The sequence below is a fragment of the Phyllobates terribilis genome, unplaced genomic scaffold (genome assembly GCF_046119375.1).
Source record: "Phyllobates terribilis strain yellow unplaced genomic scaffold, ASM4611937v1 Scaffold_5__5_contigs__length_657084704, whole genome shotgun sequence".
NCBI lineage: Eukaryota > Metazoa > Chordata > Amphibia > Anura > Dendrobatidae > Phyllobates > Phyllobates terribilis.
In genome coordinates this window covers 21,772,977-21,788,272 of record NW_027362765.1, presented here as the reverse complement: position 1 = coordinate 21,788,272, position 15,296 = coordinate 21,772,977, and the positions used below count along the sequence as shown (strand labels likewise).

Sequence of the window (15,296 nt, the reverse complement as noted above, 5' to 3'; positions counted from 1 at the left end):
AGCATGTGACTTAAATATGAGTGTCTGAGCAAAGGGTCTGAATACTTATGACCATGTGATATTTCAGTTTTCTACATTTCTACATTTCTGTTTTTTTTTTCAGTCAAGATGCAGAGTGTACTTTAATGAGAAAAAAATGAACTTTTTAGAATTTACCAAATGGCTGCAATGAAACAAAGAGTGAAAAATTTAAAGGGGTCGTAATACTTTCCGTACCCACTGTATGATCAGCTCTAATCCTGCCATCTCCAACGTATAAAACATATAATACTGGAGGATAAAACAAGACTGAGCACAAGACCTTCACAGCCGTTTACACATCATAGGGGAGATCTCATGACACCTTCTCTCCATCTACCTGATGATCCTGAGGAACGTTGGCATCTTCTTGTTTACAGTCCTGTGGAAGAAGAGGAGGGGAACATCTCTCTGGTGTTGTCCTCTCACTGGATAGAACTGAAGGAAACACATACAGGGACTGAATTCATTCTTTACCAACAGATAATTATAGGCCATGTGTATTTAGTCCTGTGTATTACCTGGTGATGTGAGGGGCTGGGGAACCGCCATCATGACGTTCTTGTACAAATCTTTGTACAGATCTTTGTGTCCTTCTAAATACTCCCACTCCTCCATGGAGAAATAGACTGTGCCATCCTGACACCTTATAGGAACCTGACACATAAAATAATACCGTCATCCTCCCGATCCCTTCATAGAATTACTGTATAATGTCCCTGCATTCCCAGCAGTGTCACCTCTCCAGTCAGCAGCTCAATCATCTTGTAGGTGAGTTCTAGGATCTTCTGGTCATTTATGTCCTCATGCATGACGGGGTGAGGTGAAGGCCCCGTGATTGGACTCAAGAGTCTTCCCCATCCCTCAGACACAGGGTCCTGGCAGCGCTCACTAGAGGTCTTCTTCACTACTGTGTAATCCTGGTTATGGAGAGACATTAATAAATCTCACTACAGACATTTCCAGAGTCCTCACCTCTCCAGTTTTACCCATCTGTTTTCCCCATAGATAAGAATGATGTAATGTGACGTCATCAGAATCTCTCACCTCTCTAGTAAGCCGGAAGAGGATCTCTAGGGTGAGGTGTAATATTTTCTCTGCCATTTTGTCTCTCTCCATATCCATCCTTGAAGGGTCAATCAGGAAAATTCTCTTATATAGAAGATCTCCACTGAGAGGATCTGATATTGTAGAGACCTGAATGACAAGAAGAGCCATCATAAAAATCATGAGTAATAATACAATTACTGGAGATAATATGGGAAACACATCAGAAGATTTATTATTTTCCAGTATTTAGTTTTCTTCTTTACATTATATGAGGCCAATTATTCTGTATGGAGCAATATATGGGGCCCAGTATTCTGTATGCGGCATTATATGAGGCCCATTATTCTGTATGGAGCATTATATGGGGTCCATTATTCTGTATGGAGCATTATATGGGGTCCATTATTCTGTATGGAGCATTATATGGGGTCCATTATTCTGTATGGAGCATTATATGGGGTCCATTATTCTGCAAGGAGCATTATATGGGGTCCATTATTCTGTATGGAGCATTATATGGGGTCCATTATTCTGCAAGGAGCATTATATGGGGTCCATTAATCTGTATGGAGCATTATATGCGGTCCATTATTCTGCATGGAGCATTATATGGGGTCCATTATTCTGTAAAGAGCATTATATGGGGTCCATTATTCTGTATGGAGCATTATATGGGGTCCATTATTTTGTATGGAGCATTATATGGGGTCCATTATTCTGTATGGAGCAATATATGGGGTCCATTATTCTGTAAGGAGCATTATATGGGGTCCATTATTCTGTATGGAGCATTACATGGGGTCCATTATTCTGTATGGAGCATTATATGGGGTCCATTATTCTGTATGGAGCATTTTATGGGGTCCATTGTGAGATATGGTATCATAATGTATGTGGGGGAATGGTGGTACTGAGTGAACATTATACTGTGTGTGAGAGCAAGAAAGGCCACTGTACTATGAGAGCAATATGTGTTTCCTCACTTCCTGTCTTTCATAGTTGGGTTGTATGTATCTATCAGAGGAAAAGGAACAAAACGTCAGGATTCTATTACAAAAAAAAGGACAAAAAAGTCTCAACACTTAAGGGGTTAATGCCCCCTGCGCTCAGTAATGGTCCACATACCTCCACCTGCAGAGCCGCCACCACATATATGGCTGTTCTGTGTGCACAGGACCTGTGATGAGGTCACAGGAGGGGAGGAGTCAGGGGTCACATGATCAGGGGCCTCAGTGGATGCAGAACTCTGCTGTGCTGGTTGTCATGGTGCTGGATGAGCTGAAGTTTATGTGTGGGGTCAGGAGGGGTTTACAGTGTGGATGTAGCAGAGCCGCGTGTGTGCGAGGTGTACGGAGCAGAGCCGCGTGTGTACGAGGTGTACGGAGCAGAGCCGTGTGTGTACGAGGTGTACGGAGCAGAGCCGTGTGTGTACGAGGTGTACGGAGCAGAGCCGCGTGTGTACGAGGTGTACGGAGCAGAGCCGCGTGTGTACGAGGTGTACGGAGCAGAGCCGCGCGTGTACGAGGTGTACGGAGCGGAGCCGCGTGTGTATGAGGTGTACGGAGCAGAGCCGTGTGTGTACGAGGTGTACGGAGCGGTGCCGCGTGTGTATGAGGTGTACGGAGCAGAGCCGTGTGTGTACGAGGTGTACGGAGCGGTGCCGCGTGTGTACGAGGTGTACGGAGCGGAGCCGCGCGTGTACGAGGTGTACGGAGCAGAGCCGCGTGTGTACGAGGTGTACGGAGCGGAGCCGCGTGTGTACGAGGTGTACGAAGCAGAGCCGTGTGTGTACGAGGTGTACGGAGCAGAGCCGTGTGTGTACGAGGTGTACGGAGCAGAGCCGTGTGTGTACGGAGTGGAGCCGTGTGTGTACGAGGTGTACGGAGCAGAGCCGTGTGTGTACGGAGCGGAGCCGTGTGTGTACGAGGTGTACGGAGCAGAGCCGCGCGTGTACGAGGTGTACGGAGCAGAGCCGTGTGTGTACGAGGTGTACGGAGCAGAGCCGCGTGTGTACGAGGTGTACGGAGCAGAGCCGCGCGTGTACGAGGTGTACGGAGCAGAGCCGCGCGTGTACGAGGTGTACGGAGCAGAGCCGCGCGTGTACGAGGTGTACGGAGCAGAGCCGCGCGTGTACGAAGTGTACGGAGCGGAGCCGCGCGTGTACGAAGTGTACGGAGCGGAGCCGCGCGTGTACGAGGTGTACGGAGCAGAGCCGCGCGTGTACGAGGTGTACGGAGCAGAGCCGCGCGTGTACGAGGTGTACGGAGCAGAGCCGCGCGTGTACGAGGTGTACGGAGCAGAGCCGCGCGTGTACGAGGTGTACGGAGCGGAGCCGCGCGTGTACGAGGCGTACGGAGCAGAGCCGCGTGTGTACGAGGTGTACGGAGTCATGCTGATCAGAGTGGCATCAGTTTTTTTCGGAAACATTAAAAAAAAAAAGGTTCTCCACTGACTCCACCATTCTGTCAGTCTGTGAAAATCAGTCTGGTGCAGTCGAGGGCAAATGCCAGCCCACAGGCCCCCGACAGTACCGTCCTACTGTTGTGAAGCAGCTGCTACCGCAGGAAGCGAGGAGCCACTGAGAGCCTTGATAGCAGAGCCGCTCTAGGCTGAAGCTTCGGCAGGAGCATCAGTGAGAGGGAGCAGAGACTGCCTGGCCCAGAGACTTCTGCAAATGACTGGCAATGTGGGGAATGTATGAGCTAAGAAGGAGGCATTGTGTGCTGGGACTGTGCAGGCAGAGCTGTCTCTTCCACACTTAAACCCATAACTGCTCTAGTAAAGCTTGATTTTGGGCAGCAGTGTGCAGCGTGCCTCCTCACAGGACAGTGTGTAATTGGGTTAAAAAAGTTGTCCGACCACTTAGTTCAATTATCATTTTTTAAGGTAATCTATGCTGTATTGTAATATACATTGCTTAAAAAAATAAAGGGAATGTGTTAAGAACAATAAAACATAAAAATTATCAATGTATATAAAAGTTAATATCCATGGAGGTCTGGATTTGGTATGAGACTCAAAATCAAATCAAAGTGGTAAATCAAATTTCAGGCTAATCTAACTCCAGTGGAAATACCTCAAGACAAGGAGATGATGCTCAGTAGTGTGTGTGGCCTTCACATGCCCGTATAACCTCTCTACAATGCCTGGGCATGCCCCTGGTGAGGCAACGGATGTTCTCCTGAGGGATCTCCTCCCAGACCTGGATTAAAGCATCCGCCAACTCCTGGACAGTCTGTGGTGCAACGTGGTGTTAGTGGATGGAACGAAACATGATGTCCCAGATGTTCTCGATTGGATTCATGTCTGGGGAACGGGCGGGCCAGTCCAAAGCATCAATGCATTCATCATGCAGAAACTGCTGACACACTTCAGCCATATGAGGCCTAGCATTATCATGCATCAGAAGGAACCCAGGGTCCACCACCTGCATATGGTCTCACAATGGATCTGAGTATCTCATCCCAGTACCTAATGGCAGTCGGGGTACCTCTGGCTAGAACATGGAAAGCTGTGTGGCCCTCCAAAGAAATGCCTCCTCACACCATTCCTACAGTCATGCTGGAGGATGTTGGAGGCAGCAGAACGTTCTTCACAGCGTCTTCAGACTTTGTTCCGTTTGTCACATGTGCTCAGTGTGAACCTGCTCTCATCTGTGAAGAGCACAGGGCGCCAATGTCGAATCTGCCAATCTTGGTGTTCTCTGGCAATCGCCCAGTTGGGCTGTAAGCACAACACCCATTTGTGGACGTCGGGCCCTCATACCACCCTCATGGAGTCTGTTTCTGACAGTTTGAGCAGACACATGGATGTTAGTGGCCTGCTGGAGGTCATTTTGCAGGGCTCTGGCAGTGCTCCTCCTGTTCCTCCTTGCACAAAGGAGAAGGTAGCGGTCCTGCTGCTGGGTTGTTGCCCTCCTACGGCCCCCTTCACATTGCCTGGGGCACTGGTCTGTCTCCTGGTATCTGCTTCATGCTCTGGACACTGTGCTGAAAGACACAGCTACCCTTCTTGCCACAGCTCGCACTGATGTGCCATCCTGGATGAGTTGCACTAACTGAGCAACTTATGTGGGTTGTACTGTAGACACCGCCTCATGCTAGTGTACATCTAGGGGTGAGAACAATGACAGAATGCAAAAATGACCAAAACTGCAGCCAAAAAGGATGAGAACAGAGAAATGGTCTGTGGTTACCACCTGCAGAACCACTCCTTTATAGGGACTGTCTTGCTAATTGCCTATCATTTCTATCGGTTCTCTGTTTCATTTGCACAACAGCAAGAGGAGTTGATTCAAAATCAGTGTTAATTCATAACTGGACAGGTAGATTTCGCATAAGTGTTATTGACTTGGAGTTACATTGTGTTGTTTGTGTGTTGCCTTTATTTTTTTGAGCAGTGTATAATACCCCTATCCTTTATTATTTAACCTCAAGGTCAGAGCTGGCACCTCCCAACCTCAGTGTCCAGCACCGCCCTCTGCCCACCCACTGAACAATCTCATTGGCTGTCTGTAATCTTCCCCTGCGCTGACCTTTATCATCACTCCAGTATTAGAAATAACAGTGATCCTGTGTCCTCATCTGTGGAAAGCAGTACAATCACTCCACACCACATCCCCAGTAGTGATAGAGCATCACATGTCTCCACACATCACATCCACAGTGGTGATAGCGCTTCACATGTCTCCACATGTGGCACCCCAAGAGTCCGGTTGCCACAGTGGCGTTGCCTCCCTCACAAGGGGGTGATGCCATGCCTGGAAGCAAGGAGGGGCCCCCTAATCAGGTTTTGCTAGTATGCAACACTTTCCTGGCTCCAGACCAGCAAGGGGAGCTTCTCCCCTTAGCAACTGGGATCTGGAGGCGGGGTTAGTTAGTCTGAGAGCAGACAGGGGTTGAAGTCAGGACGTCGATGAGGAAAGACCTGGGGAGTGGAGCTGCACGGCAGTCCACCCCAGAGGGAAGCGCAGAAGAACTGGAGTCCGAGGTTGTGGGGCACCGAAAGTCCAGCAGCAGAAACCGGAGGGCAGGAGACTGCAGGTCTCCTGGCCCTATCAGATTCCCGGAGGCTCAGCAGCAACATAGGGCCCAGCACCGCTACGTGGGAGCGACACTCCAGGAAGGCTCGAGCTGCCTGCCATACGGGTGAGCACAAAGACGTTTTGCTCAGGGACGAGGGCCACAGCACAACTATAATCAGCAGGGCCAAAGAGATTAGCGCAAAGGGAAGGCCTACAACTCCACCTGGCTAGGTGGATCCCCCCAACTTGCTTCCAGGCTGCCCGGACCTCTACTACCAGCTAGTACCCGTGCTCCAGTCTGCCTAACCACCGCAAGTAAAGATAAGAGGAAACCGCTATTAAGTTGTGGACTAATTATTAACTGCACCATCCTCTGCACTACACCGCACAGCAACATCTATAAAATCACTACTTCCTGCCCTGGAGCTGAGCTCTGCCTGTGGAGAGCTGAACCAACTCTGCTGCACTAACAACAGCTCCAGAGGTTCTGCTCCGCAGCGGCGGCTCCCTTTAGCCGCATACCACAGGTGGCATCACGAACTGTATAATAAAACTATAAATCCCCTGTAAATATCCCCTTTTATTGACCGCCCTGGGTCACGGACCGGGTCACCGCCACTATGACATCTCCCCTAGCAACGACCGGCCCAGCACCGAGTAACCCACGGCCAGGGGGCGCGTCACACACATCACATCCACAGTGGTGATAGCGCTTCACATGTCTCCACACCACACTGAATGTGGTGAATAGAGCTTCACATGTCTCCACACATCACATCCACAGCAGTGATAGAGCTTCACATGTCTCCACACATCACAGCCACAGCGGTGATAGAGCTTCACATGTCTCCACACATCACAGCCACAGCGGTGATAGAGCTTCACATGTCTCCACACCACATCCACAGTGGTGACAGAGCTTCAAATGTCTCCACACCACATCCACAGTGGTGACAGAGCTTCACATGTCCCCACATCCACAGTGGTGACCAACCTTCACATGTCTCCACACCACATCCACAGTGGGGATAGAGCCTCACATGTCCCCACACCACCCCTGACAGGAATACTGTGCGGTGAAAAGTCTATAGTGATGTGTCTGTATCTACATATACAGTGGTGGCCAAAAGTATTGACACCCCTGCAATTCTGTCAGATAATACTCAGTTTCTTTCTGAAAATGATTGCAATCACAAATTCTTTGGTCTTATTATCTTCATTTAATTTGCTTGCAAGGAAAAAACACAAAAGAGAATGAAGCAAAAATCAAATCATTGATCATTTCACACAAAACTCCAAAAATGGGCCAGACAAAAGTATTGGCACCCTCAGCCTAATACTTGGTTGCACAACCTTTAGCCAAAATAACTGCGAACAACCGCTTCCGGTAACCATCAATGAGTTTCTTACAATGCTCTGCTGGAATTGTAGACCATTCTTCTTTGGCAAACTGCTCCAGGTCCCTGATATTTGAAGGGTGCCTTCTCCAAACTGCCATTTTGAGATCTCTCCACAGGTGATCTATGGCAGGGTTCCCCAACTCCAGTCCTCAAGGCCCACCAACAGGTCATGTTTTCAGGATTTCCTTAGTATTGCACAGGTGATGTAACTATTGCCTGTACTGATGATGGAATTATCACCTGTGCAATACTATGGAAATCCTGAAAACATGACCTGTTGGTGGGCCTTGAGGACTGGAGTTGGGGAACCCTGTTCTATGGGATTCAGGTCTGGACTCATTGCTGGCCACCTTAGAAGTCTCCAGTGCTTTCTCTCAAACCATTTTATAGTGCTTTTGGAAGAGTGTTTTGGGTCATTGTCCTGCTGGAAGACCCATGACCTCTGAGGGAGACCCAGCTTTCTCACACTGGGCCCTACATTATGCTGCAAAATTTGTTGGTAGTCTTCAGACTTCATAATGCCATGCACACGGTCAAGCAGTCCAGTGCCAGAGGCAGCAAAGCAACCCCAAAACATCAGGGAACCTCCGCCGTGTTTGACTGTAGGGACCGTGTTCTTTTCTTTGCCTCTTTTTTTTTCCTGTACACTCTATGTTGATGCTTTTTCCCAAAAAGCTCTACTTTTGTCTCATCTGACCAGAGAACATTCTTCCAAAACGTTTTAGGCTTTCTCAGGTAAGTTTTGGCAAACTCCAGCCTGGCTTTTTTATGTCTTGGGGTAAGAAGTGGGGTCTTCCTGGGTATCCTACCATACAGTCCCTTTTCATTCAGACGCCGACGGATAGTACGGGTTGACACTGTTGTACCCTCGGACTGCAGGGCAGCTTGAACTTGTTTAGATGTTAGTCGAGGTTCTTTATCCACCATTCGCACAATCTTGCGTTGAAATCTCTCGTCAATTTTTCTTTTCCGTCCACATCTAGGGAGGTTAGCCACAGTGCCATGGGCTTTAAACTTCTTGATGACACTGCGCACGGAAGACACAGGAACATTCAGGTCTTTGCAGATGGACTTGTAGCCTTGAGATTGCTCATGCTTCCTCACAATTTGGTTTCTCAAGTCCTCAGACAGTTCTTTGGTCTTCTTTCTTTTCTCCATCCACAGGAGAGAATTGAGCCAACTTTAATCCATGTTAACTGGCTGCAAGTGTGATTTAGTTATTGCCAGCACCTGTTAGGTGCCACAGGTAAGTTACAGGTGCTGTTAATTACACCAATTAGAGAAGCATCACATGATTTTTCAAACAGTGCCAATACTTTTGTCCACCCCCTTTTTTAGGTTTGGTGTGGAATTATATACAATTTGGCTTTAGGACAATTCTTTTTGTGTTTTTTTCATTGAAGACAAATTAAATGAAGATAATAATACCAAAGAATTTGTGATTGCAATCATTTTCAGGAAGAAACTGAGTATTATCTGACAGAATTGCAGGGGTGCCAATACTTTTGGCCACCACTGTATACCTCATAATACCCATCAGCTGTTGCAGATCCTCATAATACACACCTAAGCTGTTGCAGTACCTCATAATTCTAAGCTCAGCTGCGCAGGACCTCATAATTCTCACCTCAGCTGCTGGAGAACGTCATAATACACACGTCAACTGCTGCAGAACCTCATAATTCATACTTCAGCTGCTGCAGAACCTCATAATACACACCTCAGCTGCTGAAGAACATCGCAATACCTCTTAGGCCTCCTTCACATGTACAGTACAGACCAAAAGTTTGGACACACCTTCTTATTTAAAGATTTTTCTGTATTTTCTTGACTATGAAATTTGTACATTCACACTGAAGGCATCAAAACTATGAATTAACACATGTGGAATTATATACTTAACAAAAAAGTGTGAAACAACTGAAAATATGTCTTATATTCTAGGTTCTTCAAAGTAACCACCTTTTGCTTTGATGACTGCTTTGCACACTCTTGGCATTCTCTTGATGAGCTTCAAGAGGTAGTCACCGGAAATGGTTTTCACTTCACAGGTGTGCCCTGTCAGGTTTAATAAGTGGGATTTCTTGCCTTATAAATGGGGTTGGAACCATCAGTTGTGTTGTGCAGAAGTCTGGTGGATACACAGCTGATAGTCCTACTGAATAGACTGTTAGAATTTGTATTATGGCAAGAAAAAAACAGCTAAGTAAAGAAAAACGAGCAGCCATCATTACTTTAAGAAATGAAGGTCAGTCAGTCCGAAAAATTGGGCAAACTTTGAAAGTGTCCCCAAGTGCAGTTGCAATAACCATCAAGCGCTACAAAGAAACTGGCTCACATGAGGACTGCCCCAGGAAAGGAAGACCAAGAGTCACCTCTGCTTCTGAGGATAAGTTTATCCGAGTCACCAGCCTCAGAAATCGCAGGTTAACAGCAGCTCAGATTAGAGACCAGGTCAATGCCACACAGAGTTCTAGCAGCAGACATATCTCTTCAACAACTGTTAAGAGGAGACTTTGTGCAGCAGGCCTTCATGGTAAAATAGCTGCTAGGAAACCACTGCTAAGGACAGGCAACAAGCAGAAGAGACTTGTTTGGGCTAAAGAACACAAGGAATGGACATTAGACCAGTGGAAATCTGTGCTTTGGTCTGATGAGTCCAAATTTGAGATCTTTGGTTCCAACCACCGTGTCTTTGTGCGACGCAGAAAAGGTGAATGGATGGACTCTACATGCCTGGTTCCCACCGTGAAGCATGGAGGATGAGGTGCGATGGTGTGGGGGTGCTTTGCTGGTGACACTGTTGGGGATTTATTCAAAATTGAAGTCATACTGAACCAGCATGGCTACCACAGCATCTTGCAGTGGCATGCTATTCCATCCGGTTTGCGTTTAGTTGGACCATCATTTATTTTTCAACAGGACAATGACCCCAAACACACCTCCAGGCTGTGTAAAGGCTATTTGACCAAGAAGGAGAGTGATGGGGTGCTACGCCAGATGACCTGGCCTCCACAGTCACGAGACCTGAACCCAATCGAGATGGTTTGGGGTGAGCTGGAGCGCAGAGTGAAGGCAAAAGGGCCAACAAGTGCTAAGCATCTTTGGGAACTCCTTCAAGATTATTGGAAGACCATTTCCGGTGACTACCACTTGAAGCTCATCAAGAGAATGCCAAGAGTGTGCAAAGCAGTCATCAAAGCAAAAGGTGGCTACTTTGAAGAACCTAGAATATAAGACATATTTTCAGTTGTTTCACACTTTTTTGTTAAGTATTTAATTCCACGTGTGTTAATTCATAGTTTTGATGCCTTCAGTGTGCATGTATAATTTTCATAGTCAAGAAAATAAAGAAAAATCTTTAAATGAGAAGGTGTGTCCAAACTTTTGGTCTGTACTGTACATGAGAAAGCGTGGCACGGTCCGTTTTTACCATCTGTGTGTACGTGTGTGACATCCATGTGACATGTATGGGAATACAATGCATTCAAGAAATTACTGATTTTTAAGTGTTAAAGGGATTGTGTCACGCAAAAAACGCTATTAACCTATAGATATGGGGTTAATCTGCAGGTTAATAGTGTTACAAACCTGCCCAGTACCTGCACATAGCCGAACACTGTGAGGAGAAATTGGACTTTATTCTCCCTGCAGCGTTCCAGTTTTAGTCACAGGGGTGGCTCTATATTCTCAGTCACCATTCTGAGAATATACTGTAGAGCGGAAGGTCCGTGGTTATTTTGCCCTTCTCAGCCTAAAAATACCAGACCAAAGCCGCCCCAGAATTGGTACATCAGATTAGATGCACCAATTTTGACGCTTCACCTCAGCTGTTCCCGATTGCCCTGGTTCTGTGGCAATTGGGGTAATGGGATTTAACCCCTTTACGACATAGGGCGTATTAGTACGTATCTGTGCCCTGGGCCTTATGGACCAGATACGTATTAATACGCCCTGGCGATTTCGCCCGTACACAGGCTGTGCGGGCGCGATTGCCGCCGGGTGTCAGCTGATAGCCCCGGGTGTCAGCTGTGACAATGTGCAGGGAGCGGTCCCGCACCGCTCCCGCCACATTAACCCCCGCAATGCTGCGATCGAAGTCGATCGCAGCATTGCGGTGGCTAAGGGGAGGTGATCGGTATACTCACCTCCTCTTCCGGCCTGCAGCGCTGTCTGCCGCGGCTTCCTGGATGTTGCCATGACGACCCGATGTCGCCATGACAACATCCGGGTTACCAGACAGCAGGAAGATTTTTTGGACATGCGCAGTGCATTTCCAAACTATCTTCTCCCTGTCCAACGCAAATTTTACAATCAAAAAGTCAAATGGCACTCCTTCCCTTCCGAGCCCTGCCGTGCGCCCAAACAGTGTTTTTTCCCCACATGTGGGGTATCTGCGTGCCCAGGGGAAATTGCACAACAAATTTTGGGGTCCATTTTTCTTGTTACCCCTGCGAAAATAAAAAAAAAAATTGGGTCTAAAGTAAAATTTTTGTGAAAAAAGTTAAATGTTCATTTTTTTCTTCCACATTCCAAAAATTCCTGTAAAGCACCTGAAGGGTTAATAAAGTTCTTGAATGTGGTTTTGAGCACCTTGAGGGGTGCAGTTTTTAGAATGGTGTCACTTTTGGGTATTTTCTGTCATAAAGACCTCTCAAAGTGACTTCAAATGTGATGTGATCCCTAAGAAATGGTTTTGTAAATTTTGTTGGAAAAATGAGAAATCGCTGGTCAACTTTCAACCCTTATAGCTCCCTACCCCAAAAAAATTTTGATTGCAAAATTGTGCTGATGTAAAGTAAACATGTGGGAAATGTTATTTATTAAGTATTTTGTGTGACATATCTCTCTGATTTAAGGGCATAAAAATTAAAATTTTGAAAATTGCAAAATTTTCTACATTTTCGCCAAATTTCCGTTTTTTTTCACAAATAAACGGAAGTGATATTGAAGAAATTTTACCACAATCATGAAGTACAATATGTCACGAAAAAACAATATCAGAATCAGGGGGATCCGTTGAAGCGTTCCAGAGTAATTACCTCATAAAGTGACAGTGGTCAGAATTGTAAAAATTGGCCTGGTCATTAATGTGCAAACCACCCTCGGGGGTAAAGGGGTTAAGGGTTGATGTGAGCTGTGTAATGTCAGCTGACATGAAGCCCAGGGGTTAGTAACGGAGAGGCGTCTATCAGACACCCCCATTACTAATTCAGTAATAAAATGGAAAAACACACACAAAAATACTTCATTGAAATTAACACTCCCTCGTTCACCACTTTATTTAAAAAAAAAAGAAAAAATCCCACGCAGGTCAGACGTAATCCACGTCATCTGACATAGTCCAGCAAATCAGACAAAATCTATGGAGCCTGTTCTGACACTCCATAGACTCAGAAACTCTAGACTAGACAGATAGATAAATGGATGATGGATAGATGATAGACTAATAGATAGATACAGCTGTGCTCCAAATTTTACATACCTCGGCAGAATTTTTGCTTTCTTGGCCTTGTTTCAGAGAATATGAATGATCACAAAAAAACTTTTTTCTCCACTCATCCCTGCGAGTGGTGGTTGTGTATCACCCTTCAGGCCCCTCCCGTCAGTTCCTTGATCACTTTGCCACTAGACTTCCAAATTTTCTATACTGCGGCATCCCCATTCTCATCATGGGGGACCTTAACATCCCAACTGGTGATCCCCTTTCCCCATCTGCCGCTCATCTTTTATCACTAACCTCCTCCTTTGGCCTTTCACGGCTTACGAATTCTCCTACACATGAAGACGGGAAGACACTGGACCTGATCTTCTCCCGACTCTGCTCAGTACATGACTTTACTAACTCTCCTCTTCCGCTCTCTGTCCACAACCTTCTTTCATTCTCTGTCAAGAACTGTGACCCTACTCAAAACACCCCCACTTTCCACACTTATAGAAATATATGCACCATTAACACCCAGAAATGTATGAAAAACGTTGCAATCATCATTGGCCCCAATCTCCTCCCTCTCGTTTCCTGACTCTGCACTGAAGCATTATAACGAAACATTGCAATGTGCCCTGCATGAAGCCGCACCTCCTACACAAAGAACTCCTTGGCATAGATGGCGAAAACCCTGGCACATTCCGCAAACATGTTTTCTCCAGCGCTGCTCCAAGTGTGCTGAACGGCTGTGGAGAAAATGTAATCTGGCTGAAGATTTCATCCATTATAAATTTATACTTAAAAATTATAACTCTGCCCTTCACCTCTCCAAACAAATCTACTTTAACAACCTCATCATCTCATGGTCCAATAATCCTAAATGCCTCTTTAAAACTTTTCACTCTCTTCTTAAAGAAACAACACAGGCCCAGAACACCGACCTCAGCTGTCCAATTATTTCAAAGAAAAAATTGACCATATTCGACAGGAAATTTTCTCCCAATCTCCAAATGTTATGCATGCTCCTCCCTCCCACATTTTATCTTGCTCACTTTCTGACTTCGAACCAGTCACGGAAGAAGAAGTGATCAGGCTCCTTGCATCTTCTCGCCCTACCACCTGCACCAGTGACCCTATTCCCTCACATCTCCTTCAGTCCCTTTTTCCAACTGTCACCACTCACCTAACTAAAATATTCAACCTCTCCCTCTCATCTGGTATTTTTCCCTCCTCTTTTAAACACGCCAGCATACATCCAGTACTTATAAAAACATCCCTTGACCAGAACTGCGCTGCTAACTACAGACCTGTTTCCAATTTTCCCTTTATCTCTAAACCCCTGGAACGCTTGGTCCACTCCAGTCTAATCCGATATCTCTCAGATAACTCTCTTCTTGACCCTTTACAATCTGGTTTCCGCTCTTTACACTTTACTGAAACTGCCCTCACTGAAGTCTCTAATGATCTACTAACAGCTAAATCTAATGGTCACTACTCCCTGCTGATTCTACTAGATCTCTTTGCAGCATTCAACACTGTGGATCACCAGCTCCTGCTCACTATGGTCAACTCTTTTGGCCTCAATGACACTGTTCTCTCCTGGTTCTCCTCCTACCTCTCTGACCGCTCCTTCTCTGTGTCTTTTGCTGGCTCCTCTTCCTCTCGCCTTCCCCTTACTGTTGGGCTTCCTCAAGGATCAGTCCTAGGATCTCTTCTTTTCTTCTAATACTCTGCTCCTATTGGACAAACAATCAGCAGATTCGGTTTTCAGTACCATCTCTGTGCTGATGACACCCAATTATACACCTCTTCTTCGGACATCACCCCTGCATTATTACAAAATGCAGTGATTGTCTTTCCGATGTCTCTAACATTATGTCCTCCCTCTATCTAAAACTGAATATGTCAAACTGAACTACTCGTATTTCCTCCCTCCCCATCTACATGCCCTCTGTCTTGGGGTCTTATTTGATTCAGATCTTTCCTTCACTCCTCACATCCAATCACTCGCTCGTTCATGTCATCTACACCTCAAAAACATCTCAAGAATCAGAACTTTTCTTAACTTTAACTTGGCAAAAACTCTTACTGTAGCTCTTATTCATTCTTGTCTGGACTATTGCAACTCTTTACTAATCGGTCTCCCTCTTTCCCCTCTCCAATCCGTCCTGAACGCAGCAGGCGGATCATATTCCTCGCCAACCGCTACACAGATGCCTCTTCCCTGTGCCAGTCATTGTACTGGTTGCACATCCAATACAGAGTTCAATATAAACTTATCATTCTTACCCACAAAGAGGTCCATGCTTCAGCACCCCCCTACATCTCCTCCCTCATCTCAGTCCACCAATCTACCCATGCCCTCCATGTTGCCAAT

General features: G+C 46.3%; 2 protein-coding genes across 2 annotated transcripts in view; one reads left to right on the top strand and one right to left on the bottom strand.

Annotated features, from left to right (window-relative positions):
• LOC141270495 (uncharacterized) overlaps positions 1–2,254 on the bottom strand; it is a 48,150-nt gene extending 45,896 nt beyond the window's left edge. Inside the window, exons 1-5 of the mRNA XM_073680499.1 lie at positions 2,194–2,254; positions 1,066–1,215; positions 759–938; positions 540–675; positions 359–456 (exon numbers count right to left, since the gene is read on the bottom strand). Of these exons, the coding sequence (XP_073536600.1) occupies positions 359–456; positions 540–675; positions 759–938; positions 1,066–1,143 (492 nt within the window). The 5' untranslated portion in view covers positions 1,144–1,215; positions 2,194–2,254. The remainder of the gene's footprint in view (positions 1–358; positions 457–539; positions 676–758; positions 939–1,065; positions 1,216–2,193) is intronic.
• The window catches only part of LOC141270518 (uncharacterized), a 177,259-nt gene that overhangs the window by 135,084 nt on the left and 26,879 nt on the right, over positions 1–15,296 (top strand). The gene's annotated exons all lie outside the window — the stretch shown is intronic.